Source organism: Simochromis diagramma, unplaced genomic scaffold, assembly GCF_900408965.1.
Source record: "Simochromis diagramma unplaced genomic scaffold, fSimDia1.1 OVJJ01000344.1, whole genome shotgun sequence".
NCBI classification, from domain to species: Eukaryota; Metazoa; Chordata; class Actinopteri; order Cichliformes; family Cichlidae; genus Simochromis; species Simochromis diagramma.
The window spans coordinates 7,229,667-7,253,003 of NW_024387375.1; the positions used below are offsets into that span (position 1 = coordinate 7,229,667).

General features: G+C 38.2%; 1 protein-coding gene across 2 annotated transcripts; it reads left to right on the forward strand.

Moving 5' to 3' along the window:
- Window positions 1–657: 657 nt before the first annotated feature.
- Window positions 658–13,075, forward strand: pde9al (phosphodiesterase 9A like). 2 transcript variants are annotated; one of them, XM_040009590.1, is made up of 18 exons: window positions 658–1,253; window positions 2,609–2,679; window positions 3,922–3,999; window positions 4,258–4,301; window positions 4,438–4,492; window positions 5,334–5,404; window positions 5,949–6,036; window positions 6,130–6,211; window positions 6,319–6,393; window positions 6,478–6,564; window positions 6,723–6,827; window positions 6,997–7,079; window positions 7,370–7,526; window positions 7,680–7,793; window positions 8,065–8,169; window positions 8,289–8,417; window positions 8,746–8,841; window positions 10,915–13,075. In XM_040009590.1, exons 1-18 carry the CDS (start codon window positions 1,185–1,187, stop codon window positions 10,963–10,965), a joined length of 1,560 nt encoding a protein of 519 aa, XP_039865524.1. In that variant the 5' UTR covers window positions 658–1,184; the 3' UTR covers window positions 10,966–13,075. The 2 variants fall into 2 exon arrangements, with proteins under 2 accessions (XP_039865524.1, XP_039865525.1); XM_040009591.1 differs by having other exon boundaries at window positions 660–1,253; window positions 1,465–2,679.
- The last annotated feature ends 10,262 nt before the right edge of the window (window positions 13,076–23,337 follow it).

The following is a 23,337-nucleotide window of genomic DNA, read 5'->3' on the forward strand; positions in this document are numbered from 1 at the left end:
CATGAAATGCATCAAGCCTGGTCAGTCAATCTTTTACATGGCCTAAATGTGTAACAAAAATGTATGAAATCACGTGTTTGTTTTGTAGTATTTTAGTGTTGCTAAGAAAAATAAATGTGCCTTGAAATCTTCCCAAGTGCCCTTCTGAACTCATCTGACCAAACCCTCTGCAGGACCTGCCATTAAAAATAAAGAAGATGAGCCGACTGAGAGGAGTAACACACACGCTCACACATATTCACTAATACAGCACAAACAAGCTCACTGGCAGACTCAAAGAACAAGGTCATTTGAAAATACACCCCTCCTTTGTTGGACATTTAGTCCCCTTGATAAGATATAATTTTCTAGGATTTTCCACGTAACCCTGAGTCCCTAATCAGAGTTTTGTTTGAGCCCTGTGTGCCTCTTGGCTCAATAACAACCGCTGTTGTTATTGCAACTGTAATGTAATTTTTCAGACAGGAGTGACATAAATAAATTATCTTCAGTATCTGATGATGCTTTTGTGTTTGTGTTTTCCTATAATTTTCAGGGGATTGGACGTTGTAGATAAGAGGTTCAGGTAAAAGCCCCTAAAAGCTCCACGCCACTTAAGTTCCATGGCAACCAATACAAGTACCAGTTATCTTCATATTACTCCATACCCCTCCAGCTCCCTGACATGTACCCTTCCTCACCAGCTTCGTCGCTCCCAGCCTCTCTCTCCTCCTCGTAGCTTTCCCTTTTGCATGTGCATCGATTGTGTCTGAGCATGTGCGCGTGCATCTGCATGTGAGTCAGCTGCATCCTCAGCACCTGGGTCATTACTTCCAGCCTCCGCACGGGAAGCTTCACTAACGCTGTGAGTTCAAAAGATGTGATGACGCTTTTAGTTATTGCAACTGTTTTAATGTTAAATGTTTCTGTTTTATTGGAAGATAATTTAAGAAACTATTTGACTGTGTGTTCATTTTTGTTTTATACACAATTTTATGTTTTTCATAGTGATATTTTGCATCAGTACTGTTCTGTTGTGACCATTTTTTTTTTGTTTGTTTTGGGTTTTTTTTGCTGTAAAACTTGTTTTTTGGTAACTATCATGGTTTTATAAGCTCTGCAGAAATACCCTGGTGGTTCCCAGGTTTGTCAGGACTCCAACAAAGAATATCTGTGGGTGTGTAAGAGAGGAGAGGGAGGCCAATATGGGTTCCAGCTCTTCCTCCTATGCCCCCAAAACTATTTACCTGGATGTGGATGGAAAGGTGCAGAAGGTGAGTCTAATTTTAAATATTTGCATTATCAATATTATGGATACATTTTTCATTGGTTTAACTCAAACCTTTACCCCATTTCAGTGACTCGGTTTTTTATTATTCTATCGATTTTAGGATAATAATTAGAATTTCATAATAGGTTTAATTGTTAAAACAGCAATCGATAACTATTGCAGTTAAATGATTCCATTTATAATTCACCTCCTAGGCTTTCCTACAAGCAAATTCCCAGTGGATACACTTCAGCTGAGGAGGAGCTAAAATTAGAGAGTGGTGCTCATCAGTTTGCTTCACAGGTGTTAATGACAGACCCAAACACCTGTTTGTGAAGCTCTCACAAACCTTCGTTAATGTTTGATGTTGTACACAGAACACAATATAGATTTACATCTATCTATCTATTCAATTACATTAACATTTCAATAAGCAGGAATTGAGTTAATAATGGAGAGCGATGTAGAAACGGGAAAAAAAGCACAGGTTTTCTTCAGATTCTTAATCATAACAACAGCTGCCATGGCTAATGCTTTCAGTACTAAACACACTGAGATTTGCTGATCTGGTGATGTAGAGTTCTTCTGGCGATGACATGTCTATTCAAAAGCCCCAAACACACAGCCTGAGGCGGATTGTTTGTCTGCTACATCTGCTCACTTGAGATTACATGGATAGATGCACACACTTTTAACCACCAAGTCTCTAAACAGATTTTGTAAACTTGGTGCTTGTATTTTACACTTAAGTTTCATGAACTGAGCAAATTTATTTATGCAATTTGAGATCAATAAAACCATAAACTTTAGCCACCTTTTTAATGAACTAATTTTTTTTTGTTCCCTGGTGTTTTTGACTTAGCCTTATTTAACTATTAAAAATAACTGACTCTTACCTTATGTTCCCAGGTGATGACACAGACACTCTAAAGCAGTGGTTCTCAACCTGGGTTCGATCGAACTTTAGGGGTTCGGTGAGTCGGTCTCAGGGGTTCGGCAGAGCCTCCGCCGTGACATGCACGGCTCATTTTGTGCACCAGTAAAAAACATATCTATGTCTTGAATTTGAAAAAAATCATATTTTAATTTTTCAGTAAAGAGGGGTTCAGTAAATGCGCATATGAAACTGGTGGGTTTCGGTACCTCCAACAAGGTTAAGAACCACTGCTCTAAAGCCTCAAGCTTCAACTGTTTGTGTGAATGTGTACCTGATACAAAAATGGCAGCACTTTTTTAAATGTTTGTTTTTGAGAAGACTCATTTTACATGCCTGTAACTGACAACTAATTTATTTGATCTATATCTGAATATGTGTATCTGAAAAAATAAACCAAAGCAGGAGCTGTGTTTACATCACAGGTGGTGTTCAGCCAGCATTGCAGCCCATGTGACATCAAGGAACTTCTGTGTTCATCATCTAACATTCCCAGGTTTGTTGTTTAGTCTTACTAAAGTTACAGAGGTTGAATTCAAAAACAGCTTTATTGCTGAGCTCTCTCAGAATACACTGAAAGTTGCTAAGCAGGAAATAATCAACACAGGGAAAACACACACAGGGATACTCAGACAAAATATACACACAGAGGACAACGAGGGAAAAGGCCACAGGCGGGAACACAGCTGACACTAATCAGAGACTAATGAGACCAGAACACAATACAAAGGAGGCAGGAGACTATCAAAATAAAACAGGAAATAACACACACTGAGACCTAGACTGCGATACATGAACTTGACACAGGGACTGGCCCACTGAAAAGTTACCATGAAAGGATAAGGAAACCAGTTAGGAGACAGAGAGACCAGACAGACACTGAAACATAAAAAGGGAAACAAAGGATAATAAAACACGGAGACTAAACAGACTACAGCAGGAGACTCTGATGACAAGACAGAGACGAGACCAGCAACAGACTGGACTTGAAAGGGAACTTAATGTAACAAAACAAGAACCACGAACAAGAAATAACAAACTGAAAAACAAAACTCAAGACTAATGAAGAACTAGAATATTAAAATCTCTTAAATCCAAAAGAATAAATCACAAGACCAAAATAAATGTAAAAACTGGGTCAAAGACCCAGGAACATGCCTGTCAAATTATGTCACAATTATGCTTTTTAACAGCAAATAATAGAAATATTAATACAATTAGTATATGTGTCTTACAAAAGGTTCAAGTTTAAACTTATTTAACTGACACACAAAAATAAATAAATAAAGCTTAATTTTTAAAAGATTTTATACATATACAGTGCTTAACAAACTTACAAGAGCTTCACCCAATGTAAGAAGTGACCATTATCAAATTCATTTTTATATTTCTGTAATGCTTAAGCCATCAATATATACCAGACTCTTTAATCTAAATTATATTCATAATGCAAAATTTGATTATTGTTATCCATGAATTTTCAAATGTATTGTTTACAAAAAAGCAGAAAAAAACAGTCTAGGGTGATGGATCAAATTTGGATATAAAAACATGGAATAGGCTTGTTACTTGCCTAATAGATTACATCATTTTGAGATTTAAACATGGTTTTGGCAAATTTTAAAATTGTGTTTCCTTGTCTTATAGCAGGAGGATAATAAACAATTAAGTATGTAAATTATAAAAAGTTAAGGGCAGATGTTTTAACTCTCTCTTTCTTTTCCTCATCTTGCGACAGGAACACTGCCATTATGATGGTGGATCCAGAGGGTGCCTTGGTCTCCATCGATCCAACCATGCCTACCAACTCTCCAAAGTATTGTCAAAGTATTGTTAGGCATTGGGATCAAAGCATTGTTAGACATTGGGATATAATTACTTTCGGGAAGGTAGCAGAGTAATCACGATCATTATCATCATCAGATCTATTAACTAGCTGCAAAGAAGCTTTCAATAATAACCAGATAACAGTTGCTTCTCAAATTTGCATGAAGCAGTGTTTCTAAAATTGAAAAAGACTTTAAAACCTTGAGGAAAAGAAATAATAATAATTGTACATCTGATTTCCTCACAGCTCTTTGTACAAAGTTGTTCCACTGTCTACTCCTCAGCTCGGAGGTAAAGTGTTTCAACAGCTCGGTGTAATGTACATTGAAACATCACATGTTTTTCAAAGTAATCACTGTAACAGAAAGTAATCAATACCCAAATCTGACAACATAATTGCTTATTGAGACTATACTGATGTTTGCAGAGAAGGAGGACATGTTTCAGAACGTGCTGTCCCAAGTCGCTGAGCAGTTCAGCAGGTAATGTCTTCATCTTTTATTCTTTCACACGTACCTAACCAGTGTTGGTCAATTTACTTGAAAAAAGTAATTACTAATTAATGATTACTGACGGAGTCAAACTCAAAGTAATGTCAGTACAGTCAGTACAGTGCTTTAAACGCTGCATGGTTGTACTCTCTCCCGCACTCCATATTATCCATTTCTGATCTACACACGTCTGTTGCAGCCACGGACGTCGCACACTTGTACGTCATTGTCATGACACACTTACAAACAATCATGGTTTAGTAACGCAGTGTGCTTACGGGAAAGTAACAGTAATCTAATTACTTTTTTGAAATAGAAATCCCTTTCTTTACTCATTACTTGAAAAAACTAATCAGATTACTGCCCATACCTAACACACATATCTGACACCGCGGTATTTCACTGACAAATGTTCAGGCCTTAGAGGCAAGTTCAGTCAGTTAGTAAAAAGAAAAATACAGTTTAATCAGGACCAATATAGTCAAAACAATATTGTCAGTTCCAGTAATTATGCACACAAATCAGCAGCAAGATCCATGGTGCATAACGAAGCAGGCATCAGTGACAGCAGATATCGCACTGATAGTCAGAAATTGCATGAGGAGGAAGAAATAGGGTGGAGGCTGGTTGCAAAGCAGATTGTAGATATGCAAACTGTAGGCACACTAAAGCAGCTTAAACAATGTGCTCTATATACTGATTTGCCGACAGGATGCATATATAGGCTGCGTCGTCAGCTGATGTTGGCTGGTTTTCTTTATTTTTTTGTTCGATTGCACCACTTGACATTCTCCATAAAATTCTCATATTGTCATTTGCCTTTCCCTCACAGAGCCTTTCGCATCAATGAGTTAAAGACTGAGGTCACCAACAGGATAGCCATGTTGGAAAAGAGGGTAGAGTGTGAGTGGTCTATTTAATACAACTAGTAATACGTTAATGTTATAGTATCGCTGTATGTATGCTTTTGGCTATGAAATTAAAACGATAAAATGCTTTTATAAGGTGTTGTAAGTACTTAAAGGTAAAATTGCTAGTCAACATGAAGACATTATATCATGTATGATTCAAGTTGTTATGATGTAATTATTATTGTTCTGAAATAAATGTCATATAATGCTTTCAATAGGTGTTTGTGCTTTAGCAGATCATTTTAGCATGTTCCTAGGTGGTTGCTAGGCAACCTGATAAAATCATAATATCCGACATAGATAAGAACCTTAAGGAGCCTAAAATGTACTCGTGTGCCAAGTTTGGTTGCTCAACTCCTGATCATGTAGGTACTTGACAGTCAAAGGAACAAGTAGACAATCAAGCAAAGATTTTGTGTGTTAAAGGAAGATACAGCTGAGAGGATCTGAAAGGAAACATCATTTGGATTGACTATAACCTGCAATATTCCAGAGGGAACATATTCCTTAAGAAAATATTACTCTTCTTGTTTCAGTGGAGGGCTTGAAAGTAGTGGAGATTGAGAAGTGTAAAAATGAACTGAAGAAGCTTCGAGACGAAATGACTTCAAGAGGTGGTGGCAGGTGAAGTCTGATATAAAGCCTCTACAATTTCAAAAGTTAGTTAGTAAAAGAAAAAAGGGAATACGTCTCAAATTGTTTTCCTTCTTATCTTAGGGTAAATTGTCCATGTAAGTACAACTTCTCTGATGATGGGAAGAAGGTCACTCCAAGACGAGATGTCCCCAGTTACCCAAAGGTGTCTAATCTATGATAAATGTTTTCTTTGCTGTTGGACAAAGCACCCTTCTTAAGACATAATAGGTCTTTGATGATCTGATGGCTTTACTTGCTTGGCTGTTGCAGTACACGCTCTCTCAGGAGACTATTGAGGCGCTGAAGAAGCCAACGTTCGATGTATGGCACTGGGAACACAACGAGGTTTGTCAGTTTCCTTCAACCATTTTCACTGTGTCATCCAAATGACTGATGTTTGACTTCTTTTCTCTTTTCTTATTGCTGTAGATGCTGAGCTGTTTGGAGTACATGTACCATGACTTGGGACTGGTGAAGGAATTCAACATGAACCCCATCACCCTGAAACGCTGGCTGGTAATAAAGGACAGCAGGAGTATACTGGGTTATACTAAATAATGCAGAGAGTTCAGACACAGATTGAAAAAGAATTTTTAAAGGGCACAACCTATAAAATGCTTTTAATTCAAGACTCTGCAGTGAGCACAATGAATGAATAATTTTCTGCCTTTCAGCTGGCAGTTCAGGAGAACTACCGTAACAACCCTTTCCACAACTTTCGTCACTGCTTCTGTGTTAGTCAGATGATGTATGGCATGATTCATCTCTGCAATCTGCAGGTATGGTGTAGTTTGCGGGTGTGGATGTGAATACGCGCTCATGCATTTCAAGTGTATAATTTGTCTGACTTTTCCAGCATTTATGCCATTTTTGCAAAATAAAGATCCTTTTTATGATAATGACCATTTACATTTTGTAACAAGCCCTTTCATTTACACTGCTGACCAGGAGAAGCTGACGCTCACAGATATGGGCATTTTAATGACAGCTGCAGTGTGTCACGACCTGGACCACCCGGGCTACAACAACACGTAAGATTCACTATTCTCTCTGTAGGGGGTGTTGACTGATAGAGCTGCACATACCTGTTGACCCCCGGTATATTTTGACATCATCTGCACAACACTTGTTGATGGACTGTGAAACTAGTTCTGCATGGAGAGAACTCGGTTATGTAAACATGGCAATTCATTTTTATCGTATTTGTTTTGGGCTGTGGATTTCAGGCAGGCGAGAATATCTCTTATCAGAGAAACTTCATGAGAATATCCTATCCATCCATCTTGAGTCCATCCATTCAACAGTGTCTTCCATCTATCAGGTACCAAATCAATGCACGCACAGAGCTGGCAGTGCGCTACAACGACATCTCTCCGCTGGAGAACCATCACTGTGCCGTGGCTTTCCAGATCCTCTCTCTTCCCGAGTGCAATATCTTTGCGAATGTAGATCCCGAAGCATTCAAACAGATCCGAAAGGTTAGACGGGCATTCAAAACTATTACTAGTACAAATATATATTTATGACAAGCATGCCATTTCATTTCAATTCCTACAAACTTGCCACATATTTTCATGTTTCATGTATAAGCAGATGTCAAGTTTACTTTGACTTTGCTCTTATGCTTCCAGGCAATTATCGCCCTCATTCTGGCCACCGATATGGCTAGACACGGAGAGATACTAGAGGCTTTTAAGCAAAAAGTGGACAACTTTGACTTCACCAATGAAGAGCATGTGACATGTGTACGTAGCCTGTGCATCATGGAGGTCATGTTGCAACTCTGCTTGACATAGGCTGTTTCTTTTACTGTGCTTAACAGATGTGACCTCAGAACAAACAGACTCATCGATTGTACTGTAATTTGCAGAAGTGAAACTGGTTGTGTTAGTGTAATTGGGAAATTGGTTACAGAAATACAGTGAATGCTGAAAGACAAAAGTTTGCGTTTTACTTTTATTCTCAGTTTGTGTGTGTTGTGCATGTGTTTCTACAAGTGTATGTTTGTTTTTTCAGCTGAAGATGCTTTTGATCAAGTGCTGTGATATTTCCAATGAGGTGAGGCCAACTGAGGTTGCTGAACCGTGGGTGGACTGTCTACTTGAGGAGTACTTTATGCAGGTGACGCCAATCAAAGCACTGATGTTCATCAGTAAATCTGTGATCTAATAATGCCAAATTAAAGCAAAGACTGAATACACTGAACTTAATAACAATACTTTGACAAATTTGTTTTCCAGAGTGACAGGGAGAAATCTGAGGGTCTCCCCGTCGCTCCCTTCATGGACAGGGATAAAGTTACCAAACCCACAGCTCAAATTGGATTCATCAAGTTTGTCCTTATTCCAATGTTTGAGACTGTCATGAAGGTATAACTCTGTCTTTCCGGCTATGTGCAGATGTACAGTACTGTGCAAAGGTTTGATGAGGTTTCATTCAACTGTAGATCAATCAGTTGAGGAACCAGACATGTCTCTTAGGTCTTGGCATTCAGATACTATTCATCTTCTGAAGTTTGTTAGGCCTGTCACTTCTTTTGTCCTCCACTTGTCCAGTTTCTATTGCTCAAGATCACTTACAAAAATCACAAGAAAATTTGGCACCTAGGAAGCAAATTATAAAGAAATAACAGCTGGCTATTTTGCATAGTACTGTAAACAGATTATGTTAAATTTATACTGTGGTATTTTCCACTAGCTTTTCCCTCAGATTGAAGAACTAATGGTTCAGCCTTTGAGAGACTCTCGTGACCACTATGAGGAACTGAAGCAGATTGATGATGCTATGACAGAGGTAAAACCTATTCTATCCCTACTCTTACCTATCTAGCTCTTTCTCTGACCTGACATTAATGTAGCAGCTAGCTAATGTGGCTATTTTGTGTGTTTATCACGATAGTGAATGGAATCAACAGTTTATAACAGTGGAATAAGTTGTGGTTTGGGAAAGTAATCTAATTTTCTTTCTAGTTTAAAGTTAGATAGGTAATTAAATTTTCTTCTTTTCAGTAAATTTATTACAGCTAGCATACAGAAACAGCTAGCTTGCCTCTGTTAGCTCGTTGCACCTGCCTACCTGAAAGCTCACCTTATACTTTAGAAAACCTTATATGGTTTATTATTTTTGAAACCATACAAAACAATGCCATACTACACTCAGTGGCCACTTTATTAGGTATACTCTGCTAGTACCAGGTTGAGCCTCCTTTTGCCTGTAGAACTGCCTTACGTTCAACAAGGTACTGGAAACAATTCTTATAACATCTTATGACATTTCTTTTTTTCATGTGCATATTCATGACACACTTCTCAAATACTCAGGCTGGTCTGACACCAACAACAGTGACACATTCAAAAAATTCACATAAATCACCGTTGTTACTTATTGTGATGCTCGGTTTAAACTTCAGAATGTAATTTTCACTGCATCTACATGCCTAAATGTATTGTGTTACAGCCCTCTGATTGGCGGATTAGATATTTGTGGTAATGAGCAGTTGAACAGGTGTACCCACCAAAGTAGCCAGTGAGTGTATTTCTTCATTTCAGCCCTTACAGGCAAGTCAAATCAAATAATTTTTGTCTATATTGTCTATTGTCTGCAGCAGTATTTAGCCTTTGCATTAGTATCTACACGTAGACTGTTGAGGAAATCAACAGAGAAGTTGCTGAGTCTTGTATTGATATCATTTTTTTATAAGCAAAACTTCATATTGTGAGTGCAGCGTGATGCAGCGTGCAAGACTGGGAACAATACCAGTTGAGCATGTACTTGTCAAGCAATTAAAATTAACTAATGTTGCCATAACAAATTAGAGCTGGGGAAATTGGTAGGAATATCAAAATATGAGATATTCCTCTCGCACGAAAAAAATGAACACTGGTAAACAAATTCATGTTGACGTCCACAGTGCCATTTAAGCTTTCCATGGGAACTACCGATCACTGCCAGTTATCAGTTATGCAATGTGTTTCACACGGCTGTTGCCTCAGTTACACACACACACACACGCACACACACACAAATGCCTGCAGTAAGCCTACATTCATACACACACTAAAGAACTAAATGCTAACATAAAGGTGTGTCTTTTGTTCAATGAGGCACAGAAGAAAAAAACTGAAAATATGTCATTAGGCGGGAAGAAGAAGTAAGCTCTGCAGTGAGTGAGTACAGTGGTGTGTGTGTGAGTAACCGAGTCCTTGATTGTGCTTTAGTTCAGTGTTAGTTTCATGAGTGCTCTCTGTCTCTGCCTCTCTCCACAACTTGTCTCTAAACTGAACTCGATCTGTAAAAGGTGACCTTTAGAAATGTGCAACATTTTCATCACTTTGGATTCAGCAAGCATTTGATGTGTGAAAAAGTGTGAAGCTCTTGGCTGAACAGTATTAGAACAGATTGCAATTTATTTTTAAACTGAGCAGGAAGAAAAAAATGTAAAATTAATAAAATAGTCCATTTAAATTTAAGGCTTGCATATAAATATATTTTTCCATGGCTCAGATGATGAAACTAAACTGTTGAAATTGTTGCTCATCTATTTGTTTCTTTCACAGTGACAACAAAGAACAGTTTCTGCTCATGAGCTGAAACTTTAAACTTCTTTTTCTTCATCTCACATTGAGCTTTTTCACAGAAAAAGAACAAAGACTCTGAGTAAGTTTTGACTTTCCACAAAGGGAAGTCAATTTCTCACTCAAAGCTCTAAGACAACTTCTATCCGACTGACTTTTTCTGTGGTGGGTGATTGCTATCCAGAATGAGTTTCTAACGAGTTCTTGTTAAAATCTAGTTTTTAGTTTCCGTTTTGGCCCTTTAGGTCCATCTGCCTCTCTCTACCTAATTACAGCCATTATTTCATTCCAGGGATCATCTTTTATGATCACATTCAGGACAGACTTAAAAAAGTGTGAGTGAGGCTCCAGTGAAGACATCCAGCACTACGTTCCGAAGATGACAGATCTGCTTCGTTACACTGCTTCGTTACACTCTGGACTAAAATTAGGCATCAAGATGGCATATCTTGAACTTTGACTTCTGCACTGGAGGTTAAAGAGCGGGACCTGCTGATGTTTTTGTATATTTATGGACTTTATGTTGCTGGCCCTAGTCATTTTCATAGTGTCGATCATTTTGAACGTACAATTTCTCCAAAGGCAAGCTTAAAGCATTATTTTAAGATTCATTTTGAAGTAGTTTACCAATAATTTTTTTTAACCAAAATAAAAATGTTTTCTTTTTTCCCTAAATTCTGGAGTAGGAAAAATAAAAAACCACCAAAGTGAGATTTTCTGTGTTTTCCTAACAATTTTAATCAAATAAATTCATATAGGGGTATGGAGTGTCCAGTGTTTTTCCTAATTGTTTACATATATAGCACCAAATCACAACAACAACAACAGCAATGCACTTTTGCATTGTAAGTTAAAAGTCCTTCAATAATACAGAGAAAATCCCAACAATTAGATGACCTCCTAGGAGCAAATATTTTATGATAGTGGGAAGGAAAAACTCAAACTCCCTTTTAACAGGACGAAACCTGATCCAGGAAGAATCAGGATCAGGGAGGGGCGACAACTGCTTTAATAAGTGTGGGAAGGAAGACAAGATAAGACCCACTGTGGAAGAGACCAAGAGATTAATAATAACTAATGATTAATTACAGAGTAAATGTATAAACACAAAGTGAGTGAAAAAGAAACAGTGCATCATGGGAAACCTCCAGCAACCTAACTTCTGTGGTGTAACTAAGAGAGGATTCAGGGTCACCTGATCCAGCTCTAACATATGTTTTATCAAAACAGACATTTTCAGACTGATCTTGAAAGTAGTTAACGTGGTGTTTTGGGTGTCTGCTTCTCAAATCCAAACTGGAAGCTGGATCCACAGAAGACAGGCCTGAAAGCTGAAGGCTCGGCCCTTTTACTTTTAGATGGCAAAAACAAGCAGTCTACTAACTTTATGTAGATTTGTTAGAGAAAAGTTAAAGAAAATAAACCAAATGAGCCTGGTAAGGGCTGTAAAAGTGATCATGAGTCGGATTTTGGTATGCAACATGTGAAAATATCTGCTATAATACAGTTTTTATTTATCTATTTATTTGCAACATTACTGCACATCAAATACACTTCATGCACAAGGACAGTAACATACTGAATTAGGTTCATATTTCAATAACTGTGGTCAAGAATGCAAATCCAAACTTTCTCACAAAGTCAGCTAATAAATAACATGACATGATGACATTTTTCCTAACTTCTAAGCCCGCTTAGTTTTCAAATATTCTCACATTAAAGCACATTAAAGAAGTTATACATAGTTATAAATCAAAGGCTTCTGCGACACCTATCCCTGAATTATTCCTGTTGTTTCATGAAGCTCTGTGCAGATATTTAAGTTGTCCTCTCTGCCCATCATCCAGATTGAGTGATATTTTATTGCCACATTTTAGACTCGAGGACTAAATTACAGTCGATGTGTGTTGAAATATGACTAATTGTGGAGTTGTGTACGACCCAAAGGTGCCAATTATCTCAGCCCAATTCACGCCCTCTCGCTCCACAGTTTCCCTTCGAGCCTACTTTTTTTTAATACTTTTTTTAGGGTACTATGTTGCCAGTCACTTGATTTTAGGCCTCACCTGCAAGCTTCATTTGACACATACTGAATACCACATACATAGCTTTGATGAAATCACATAAATAATACAGAGCAACTCACAGCATCACTCACCAAAGAAATGATTCATGCTGCATGTTTTTTAGGTTTGTTTGTGCTGTTTATAAGAAACGTCAGGCTACCAGTGTATACCTGAACTTAATCAATGTCCATTCAGCAATTTACTGACAAGTAATTGGCGAGTGCTTTTTGGATTCATCTAATCTTTCGTGTGCACTCCAAAGGAACTGATGACCTCAAACAGTAGAACAGATGTAAGTGTTGCTGCTGGGATGAGAGAAAGCAGGTAAATGACTTGGGGATGTGTCTCATTTGAATGGATGTAATTGCCCCTCTACATTCTCCATGTAGCGTGACAGAGTGTATTGACATTAACCGGCAGGAATGCTCAGATCATGAAAGGATTGTGCACTGCACTCTCCTGCGTTGCCTCTGATTGAACCACTGCAAGCAATAAATAAAAGGAGTGACTGTCTGACACGTTGAGACAGTGTGCAATACTTTTTCTATTATTATTGTTATTCTCTCAGTCGCTTCCTTTCTTATAACAACTGAATGCAAAAGTTTTGGTTAAATCCCTTATTTTGCCCATAAATGACTGACGACATAGTTGAACCTTAACCAAATCTACTAAACTTATCATTCAGTACACTATTAGATGTTTCCATGACTTCAGTGCTAATTAAAGTAACTGATATCTAAAAGCCTTTATACATTGTCTGTGCCTGGAGGCTGGGCGTTACATCGTGTTTAAGTCTCACAGTACTTGAATGGGCCTTTTTGTTGATGTGAAAGTAAATACTGTGTCTTTCTAAAACACCTCGAACGCAATTAAATGAGTAAATGTTTAACTAATCTTAGACTGCACTTGCACAATATTGTTTCCTTTAGTTATTCCAGCCTTTCCTGCAATATTGATTCTTCTTTTCTTCTTCTTTAGATTTTTCTTCAGGTTCTCATCTTTTCCTCTGCTTCTTCTTTTTCAGCTGCTTCTTCTGATTCTGCTTCTTCATTTCTCCTTTTCCAGATTCTTTTTCTTTTGCTTTGCACTTCTTGTTTCTCTGCGTCTCCTTTTTTTTTTATTCTTCTTTCTTCTTCATCTTCAGCAGATTTTATCTTCAGTCTTTTTTGGATGTTTTGAAGATTGTTCATCTTCTTCCATCTCAGCCTTCCTTCTCTAAATTTGGTTTCAAACTCCTCAACCCAAGCTCCTATATACTCATTTCTAACCCTGTCCTTTCTGGTCAATCTGAACAAAACTTTTAGCACCTAGTTCTACCACTTCCCGGACAGCCTTCAATCTTTTTGTCAGCTCGACTGTCTCCAAACCATACGTCATAGCAAGTCTCACGATCAATCTTGCAAACCTTCCCTTTCACCTTTCACTGTCTTTCTTTCCTTGGTAGAAAATCTGTACCAGTTTTCAGTGAAATTAGCACAATTTCTGTTTTCTACCTGTTTCTTCACATCAAGGAGTGACTTATCCAGTCAGTTTGTGTTTAAATCCATTTGAGTCAATGTTGATTCTACCACCTGGGGTGCAAATGGTGCCAAATCTTGGAATACTACACATAGTGGCTTTAATTTTCATTATTTTCATTATCTATGATTTTGTAAATCAGTGCAACCGTATCTAAGTCAATGTCAAAAAAGGTTATGAGCTGAAAATTTAGCACTTCTCGCAGCTTTATCTCCAAATCTCCAAATCATGGATCACAGCTGCTCTGGTGGTCTCACAACTCCTGATCTTTTAGCAAAGGGAAAGTTCAGGAGAAACTAAAAGGTAATTTGATCCAGCTCAAGGTTTCGAAGCTAGTTTTATCACCACATATCAGATCAAAGACGATGTGAGAAAAAAGTATACAGGAATGTTGATTAGAATTGATAAAAGATTTATTTTGTGAGGCAGCACAGAGCAGAGTGAAATCACGTCTGTGGTAGCAGGGTTATTGCGCCCTCGGGGTGTTTTTACTGTGTGATTAGCCTGTTTTGACTTGTTAATAATGGAAATAGAAATGGATGCAGATTGATCAGAAAACTTTGCCTTGTTTATTACTATAAGGGCTTCAAGAGGCTCCAAAAGAGCTCTTTAAGTTGCATGTTTGTTCTGCGAGATACTCGTAAAGGAGACAGATTTACAGATGCAGTGTGTCATCCTCAGTTTTGTGTCATCCTTTTCTTACTCACTACTTTCCCAAGTCAATACACCGTGAAAAATTCCTCCCAGCTTGCACCCATCCAGGGGTTAAGGTAAGGGCATTTGTGTGTGGATGTGTGTTTGGGAGTGAAGCCTTGAAGCAGGAAGTGAATGATCCACCACACAGTTTCATGGAAAACACTAACACATAACTGGATTGCATGGAATTGTTTTTTTTTAAATGCTAAGTGGCTTTTTTCTTTCCTTACTGCCCCATTTATCCATTCTTCACCATGCAGTTCCAGGTTGTCGGGCAGTTTCATAAGAATCTGAAGAAGGTCAGTGTGTGACCGGACAACAAGGCAGCTCAGACTTGTTTTTTAAGCACACACATCCAGCCAGTTAAAACATCATGGCTGTCCCATTTATCTGACTCCCACATTCACAAGAACGCCAAGCTCCTTGCTTGGCCACTGGACTAGAGGAGACAAGCTAGATTTACTGAAGACAGTTACATCCCTTCCAATAATGCTATGCAGTCAAAGGTCAGACGTGACAGTCAGCCTTAAATTCTGGTCCTGCATTTTTGTGTTAGACACTGAACTGTGGGAGAGTAAACAAAGAGCTGTGTCAGTCAGTGTAAATCTGGGCAACAAAAAAAACAAAAACAGCCATGGTTGGAGGGAAATCTGTAAATCTGTTTTTTTATTTCGTTTTCTTGTCTGACGACTTAGGTGTGTTTAAATACAGCACGATGTAATCTATTGCATAAAAACCTAAATAAATATCTACCAATGTTTTCCTTTTTTGTAATGCAAGATGAAAATGACTGCTTTTACATGTGTGTTATGATTTACAGATCATGGTGGCTCTTTAAAGGCATGAAATCTACGCATGTAAAACTATACAACAACATTTTACTACTTTATGATTCACACAACTTTATTCCCACTCCTGTGTGGAGAAGCTGGCATCACCAGTATGGGAGAAACAATGATTTTTTTTTTCATTATTGAAAAACTCCTCTGCTATTTTCTCTCGAGCCATCCAGCGCTCTGATTAGATCTTCTGGCATGCAGGCTCATGGCCCGGGGGAGTTAAAGGAATAACTTGATCCAAAACCTCACAGGTTAGCTTCTTTTACAAGCTACGACCTCACACATTCAGCCAGAGGCCTCTGAGACACCTGCACTACATCCTGATAAAACAAGTCTTAAATGTAACTTTTCCATGAAGTGTTGTCTTCAGAAACTGAAAAAATAAAGAGTTGTTATTATTATTAATTTGCAGTTGCTGCATTACCAAAATGATTTCAAACTTGCGACTTGAGCAACAAAAGCAGACATTATTGGCATGTTACTCCGTTTTTATTGGCTGGTAAAATAAAAATTATAGAATGTGTAAAAAGATGGGATTATAGTACTAGAGGTCAGAAAACATACTTTTAACCAGCTGCTCTCCATTGGAGCTGCTTTCTCATGTGTCGCTGGGTCATTCATCATAATTTCACTTGTCAACGCCACTCCATGTAATTTATCTCTTTTATGTCACTCCAGACTTTAACTATCAAAGGCAGCTTTAGCTTGAGTAAATATTGGAAGATCTGATTTCCAAAAAGCTGTGCACACAGAGGCTATCTCAACTCAAGTATCGATTTCCTTCATACCAGCATCGTTTGGTTTGCAGTCTTGGCTTTCTGGGCTCCCACATGCAGGCATAACCTCACTGTTTAGCACAGAGTTCTTCTGTCTTGATACATGTTGTCAGAGATTGCATGGATTGCTTGTCTGTGGGGGTTTTTTTTGTTTTTTTTGGTCAGTGTTATGTAAGAATGTGAACTTTATACAGACTTTGGACCTTTGCATAGTTGCAAAGGTCATATGTGCAGAGCGTCTACAAAATAAATACAGAGAATACAAAGAAATATTGCAGTCAGCATTTCATATGCATTACTGACAGAAGAGCAGTTGTTTTGAATTTCCAGACTTTCTTTACTTTAATTAAAAGCTGGATGCAAAAAAAAAAAAAGACATTGGAGTCATAGAAAACAGCTTTCATGTATTCTCACATTTACAATTTACAGTCCTCAAAAAATAGACATTTTACTGCCTGGTTGTTCTTCTTGGGAGGAGCACTTAAATTAATAGTTTCTCCCGGCAGTTACAGCCCCAGACAAACACAAATGAAAGGCGTGAATTCAAAAGCGCCAAGCAAAATAAACTGGTGTGATAATGTAATCATATTCATTGTTATTGAATAATTGAAAAAAAAAAACAGATCCATTTATCAGCTGAAGTGGAACTCATTGGACAGGATTTTGTATTTTTGTTTATGTCCCACACACAGTTTGTCAGTAAGTAGTAAGACCAGTTGACATTTGGAAACGCTAATCCCAGCAAATGAAAGAGTCTGACAGTTCTCTAAGGGAGAGAACTGGTGGGGGTACCAGTTTGTTTACAGCGCGATAATCTGGAGCAGGCATCTTGATTGTGTGCTGGCAGAACATCAGCGGCCGTGCCGTGACTGCGGGGCCACGCAGCGATTACACTGGCCTCTTATCTGTATGAATAGCAGGCCTGTTACAGCAGAAAGCAGGCTTAATGAGAGATGAACATATGGAGTACGGTGACAAAAAAGGCCACCAGCCGGAAGTATCTTAAACTCCTGCATCAGTAATCTGAGCCTGTGGCTATGGAAGTGGGTTAGGGCTTGGTTTAATTCTAATCACTATTAAAAAGATGATTGTCTACTTGTGTAAAGATATTGTTCCAAAATATAGTCTGGTTCTTGGTAGGCCTGTATCACAGAAAACGATGCCATATTCCACACTTCGCAAAACTTCGCAAAAACAAAAGTTTGCTTTGTGTTTGCCCTCAACTGCTTAATTTCCTTGGTTACATGGGGACAGATGCAGAACAGTATCTATTATGAATCTATAATAAACAATACGATTGAGTATGGATACTCCATTTAGCCTGATTTTGATCTTTTCGAGAATTTAACTTCAGAGCTGTATGTGAGAGCACACATTTCATGTTTGTGATTGGACATTAAATGCACTTTCATGTACCCACATGAGGACAGAGCAGGGAATTCACACAACTCAGTATGTCCCCCTTGTGTCCACCCTCCCATGTGCTAGTATTTCCAGTAGTGAGGACCCATCTCTCTCCTGTTTGTTGCAATACATGTGAGAAGTGTGTGCAGCTTTTGGACTGTGTACCAACTTTGTTTTAATGACAATGCCTAAAGACTCTAGTCTTTTTGAAGCTGCTATCTTTCAAAAGCAGTATTATTGATATACTGAGACTGCACCAAAACAGTAAAGCTGGAAACAACAATGCTGAAAGGCACCACAACACAGGACTGCCTGAGCTGAGCAAAGCACTGCCTCACTGATCAAATGCTCAAGTTTCTGTTGACTTCAGCTTTCAGTCAGTTTATGTTAGTTCTAAACCCACATTTGTTTCATGTTTCTCACACAGCCTTTATGCTCTCATTCACATAATACTCAGTGTGACTTGCAGCCCACGATGTAGCTCAGTTCCTTTCCTTGATTAGCAATGCTGGCTTAACTATCCTTTCTTTCAAAACTTTTAATAACCTTGGAAACACTGACAGGAGCTTCAGTAAAGAGAGCTTTAACCCTCTGACTGCTGATGAAAATATAAAGTTACTGCATGCTGGAGAATCTATGGCACTAAGTGACAGTGATTAATGCTTGTGTTTGATGTGCGTGTGGCGTGATAATTGCGTTGCATGTCACGATTAGCAAGTTGGATTTTACTGAGTGGGCTCATTCAGAGTAGATTTATATGCCAATTTTACTTTCTAGAAGAGATCCATCCAGCAAAATGGGTGATGCATTGCCTCAATTTTTAGAGTATCAGGCATCAGAGTCAAATATTACAAACAGGACTGAGTTTCTTCAGTGCTTTGCTGGTAGTATCTGTTGATACAATTCTAAGCCACATTTAGCAGTTCAGATACAGCCAAATGAAGATGAAGGTAGTGGTGTGCAGTCAAACTGATTTTCAATATGGTATTAATCTGATACCCAGAAACACATACCGAACGCAGATTATGTAATGAAGATCAATGTGTTTCAGCAATGAATCATCATCATCTTGCAAATTCTGAACACATTTTAATGACAGCTTAATCAATGTGATTTGCACTTTTCATGATAATGAGTTATAAATAGATTCGGGCATTTCCATTGTGCATGTTTCAGGTATACTATATATTCTCATTAACAAAAAAAAGGGAGGAAAATAGAAAGTGCATCAAAAGATCTAAGGTGATATTATGTTCATGTTGATACAGTTACATTTTTTGCTATACAGACTGCAAACCATTCTGTTTGAACCCCACTTTTACCTAGTGTGGCAACATTTGCATAAAATTATGTTTAATTGCTCAGGAAACTGGGTTTACTGATTCATGCCACTGCAAGCTTATTAAATACACCCCATTGTGAAGTTTTGCTTCCACACTGAAGGCCATAAGTTTAATGATTTAAATATTGAAGAGATCTTTGTTGTATCCTGAACAGATGTTCTCTGACTCATGTGAGCTGATGTGGGCTTTGACCAAATATCATCCACCATGAGGTTTCCCACCAACAACATACACAGCTCTAAATTTTACAACTTTGCCTATACGTTTCTTTAAAGTTAACTTTCAGAACCCTTCTGGCATCTGGTGTCTAGCATCTGCTTATGTCAACCCTTTATTACTATATGATGATTACAGAAGGAGAAACAAATCTGAACAAGGTTTGGATCCATGGTTTAGCAAACCCACTGTTGGGAAACGGCTTGCCGTAAGGTTAATTCCGTATAAAGTTGGTTGCTTTTCTGTTTGTAATCGTTCACCAGATGTGTACACAGATGTTAGAACGAAACACATTTCCTCCCCGGTTAACTAGGAGTGCATACAGTAGAGGCTCAAAGTATTTGTATTTGAATTTTCTGGAAACACAAAGAGCGGTAGCTCCACCTTTGCTGTTAGATCATAACAGCTTTAACCTGCCACAATGGGGAACGATAAATGATACGTTCCTACGCCTGTGTTTAAAGTGGGATTGTCTTTCATCTCCTGCTGGGACTCTGCCAGGAAAGATTCTCACTGTGAGGTTTAATGCTCCGAGCTATAAGCCCAAACATGTTTATTTATTTTTACAATTCAAAAGACCCTTCTCCCCCTCACCCCTGCTGTATCGCTCTCCTACCCCACCCGCCACCCCCTCTGTCATTAACTTTATGGGAATTTCCATGGAATTCTTTCTGAATATACAGTGAGTGCTTGTGTGGGGATGAGGAACCGCATGCAAGGGTGTAATATCCTTCTCAGTAAGGCATGGGTTATGGGCCCCTGCTGATGATGACACGGGAACATCTGGATACCGGTGTGAGTGTGTAATGCTAAATAATGCAGCAGAATTAAACACCATCCAAACATTTATGTACTCAAGATTATGTGACATTAAATGTAATCACATAATGAAATCAACTAATGTCTGTGCAAATTAACTTACTAACAAACTCTCTCTTCTTCACCAAGTGTGAAGTGTTTTTAAGTAGCATGTCGCTGAATCCTTACATACGGTTTATGCTTCATGCTTCGGCCAAGAAGGCTGACATTGATAAATGGAAGATTAATCCTTAACTAATGTTTCAGACAGCAGTGAGAGTGGATTTTTTTCAGGTTTTATAACACTCTTTTTTTGGAAGACATGAAAACATAACAGGGACAAAGATTTAAATACAGTTTGTTGAAAGTGAAAATGGCACGAACATTGTGGAGCTGTTGGAATTTATTATATGACCACGTATAATTATTACACCCATTAAACACTGTCTTCACTGTGATTTAAATCGTTGTTTAAAATCCTTATAACTACATTTATAATTATTGATAGTACTTGCTTGTTGCAAACTGGTTTGTGCATATAAAACAATGTGTGTGGGACTTTCATGTGTGTTTCCCACATTCACTGAAATGGCAGGTCAGGTGCCTTTATAATCTTATGGCCCTCCAGCCCCTCTTATGATCTTTTTTAATCTCAGTCAGTTTAATCTCAGAATAAATGGAGTCTAATTTTGTTTATTTTCATACAAACTGCAGGTTTTTGCGTCTGCGTCAAAGCGCCCTCTGACCTCTTTATGACCTCATTTCTTTATATACAGGGTATATGATCACTCTTGTGTGTTTTACTATTTCACTGTTTCGAGATTCCCCCATTATCCTTCAAACACCAGCATGTGTCTGCATGAAACCGGGAAAAATCTGGTAGGAACACATATAGTTCTACCAGCATCAAGAAATAAACACATAAAAAATACGCACATACATGGCATACACAAGTTTCACGACTCCCTAAAATGACTACCAGTATGCATTAGTTGATACTGGTGTTTGATCTAATATGACGGAGTAAAACATCCGAAATAGTATGTTAGTAAAGCAGAAGTAATTATCATTGGAAATGGAAAATTAAAACACAAGCACCACAAATTTCTCCTACAATACTTGAGCGTATGACTGGCAACAACGGTGGACTTAGTGCCACAAAGGCTCAAAAACAAAAGATAAACTTTTTTTTTCCAAGCTGGAAACAAAAATCCAAACAAGGAGAGTAAACTGAAACCAGAAACACAAAGACTCAGAAGTGGAGACAGATTCGAAGACCGCAGCGGACAGACTGGCAAACAGGACTGTACGTACACGGCACACTGACTGGGGAACAGGACACAGGTGAGGGCAGCACGCAGGAGGAAACAATTAAAAGCAGGTGGTAACAATCAGGGGAAGGCAAAAAAAAGCAAATAAAAGCCCAAGAGACACAAAGAAAAGTAATTACCAAAATAAAGATACACATAGACGCACAAACACATAAACGAGACAGAGGGAATACAGACACACCCCGTTTCTCATTTTCCCAAATTACACATCCTGTCCTCAGCACCTCTGGTTTCTAAGTTATGAGTGGACAAAACAAGGAAGCAATACAAAAACAGAGGAGTCCAGGCTTCCTCGCTTTGAGTCGACTGCATCATAAATTATTTTTCTGTGACTGTAATGTACATAACAAAGTCATTACAAAGCAATGTGAGATTTTGAATCCATATATATCATTTCCTATATCCCTATATGTTGTCAATTCAATCGATGACAGTAGGAATTATAGTCACAGCTCTATGTAGCATCATTATCACTTTTTAAGATTAATCTATTGGTCTTGAAAGAGAGGTCAGAGGTCAAATGTCACATTGTATTTGATATGTTTTTTTCTATATGTTGCCAATACACACACTAACAATCATAGTTTCAAAGTTATAAGTATTTTTAATCAGTTTTAACCAGTAGATTATTAAGTTGAGCTTGCCAAAAACATAACCTACTTGGTGAAAAATGACGAAATTAATACGATCTAGGAAGTTCTACTATTTTCTGCTATTTCTGAATACTTGATGTTACGACAGACTATAATCGAATACGTGTATATTTGAATAAATAGATAAATAATCAAACTTGCAATGTGTTACCCACGTCAAAACAGAGAACGCAATAGATTTGATCATCATACAACATAAAAAGGACATGTTGTTGTCCTCCTCTCGCACAGGATATATTTAAGCTTTGTGCTGCTCCTTTTTATACAATGAATTTTTAAAACCTCTAAAGAATACACCTGCGCATCCTCGATTATAGCTCCTCTGGCAAGCCTCCTCTCGCTTCTCTCCTCCAGATGCATTTTAAGGAACTGAGAGGTTCAATATGAGGAATGGAAGACATGCGTAGCCAGAGAAATTGGGACAGCCTAAGGAAACACCAGGGAGAATTTATCCAAACATCAACCAAAAACTAAACAATGTCACATAAACTGAAAGTCATTCAACTATAAATGAGATCAAGAACTCAAAATAAGAAGAATCCAAAAAGCATAACCAAACCTTGAGACCACAATATGTGATGCAGATTCTTTGTAACTGAATACATCTATTTATGAATTTGTTGCCAGCTACCATCACTATTATTAGCATAATTTCTCTTCTTCTTTTCCCTTTCTTCTTTTCTTTTTTACATAGAGCTCATTAAATTTCCCTTGTGTATAAAATGTGTTATATATAAAGCTCCGCTCTGCTTGCCTTTAGTTACATGTCTCCCCACCATTATCCAGCTCTTCTCTTCTCTCTGTTCCTCCATGCATGCCTATGCTCCAAAAAGGGTTACTGTGGCCTCAGAGCCCCACATGTGTAAGGAGATATCTTCAGCCAGCCTACAGCACGGAGCTTGCCGAGCGACTGGTTGCTCCTCCAACACACAAGCAGTGAGCGAGGGAGAGGGAAAAGAGAGAAGAAGGGAAGCAAAAATATGAAAATATCATCAGAGGACTGGGAAGCAGCTTCAGCTCCTGCAATCCTTGTGCAAATACAACACACTCTCATGAACACAAACACACATGCATA

Excerpts from the sequence above, each read along its gene's own strand:
- pde9al (XM_040009590.1), top strand. The coding sequence starts at position 1,185 with ATGGGTTCCAGCTCTTCCTCCTATGCCCCCAAAACTATTTACCTGGAT. Across the intron at positions 4,000-4,257 it reads ATGCCTACCAACTCTCCAAA|CTCTTTGTACAAAGTTGTTC; the intron begins GTATTGTCAAAG and ends ATTTCCTCACAG. Across the intron at positions 7,080-7,369 it reads CACCCGGGCTACAACAACAC|GTACCAAATCAATGCACGCA; the intron begins GTAAGATTCACT and ends TCCATCTATCAG.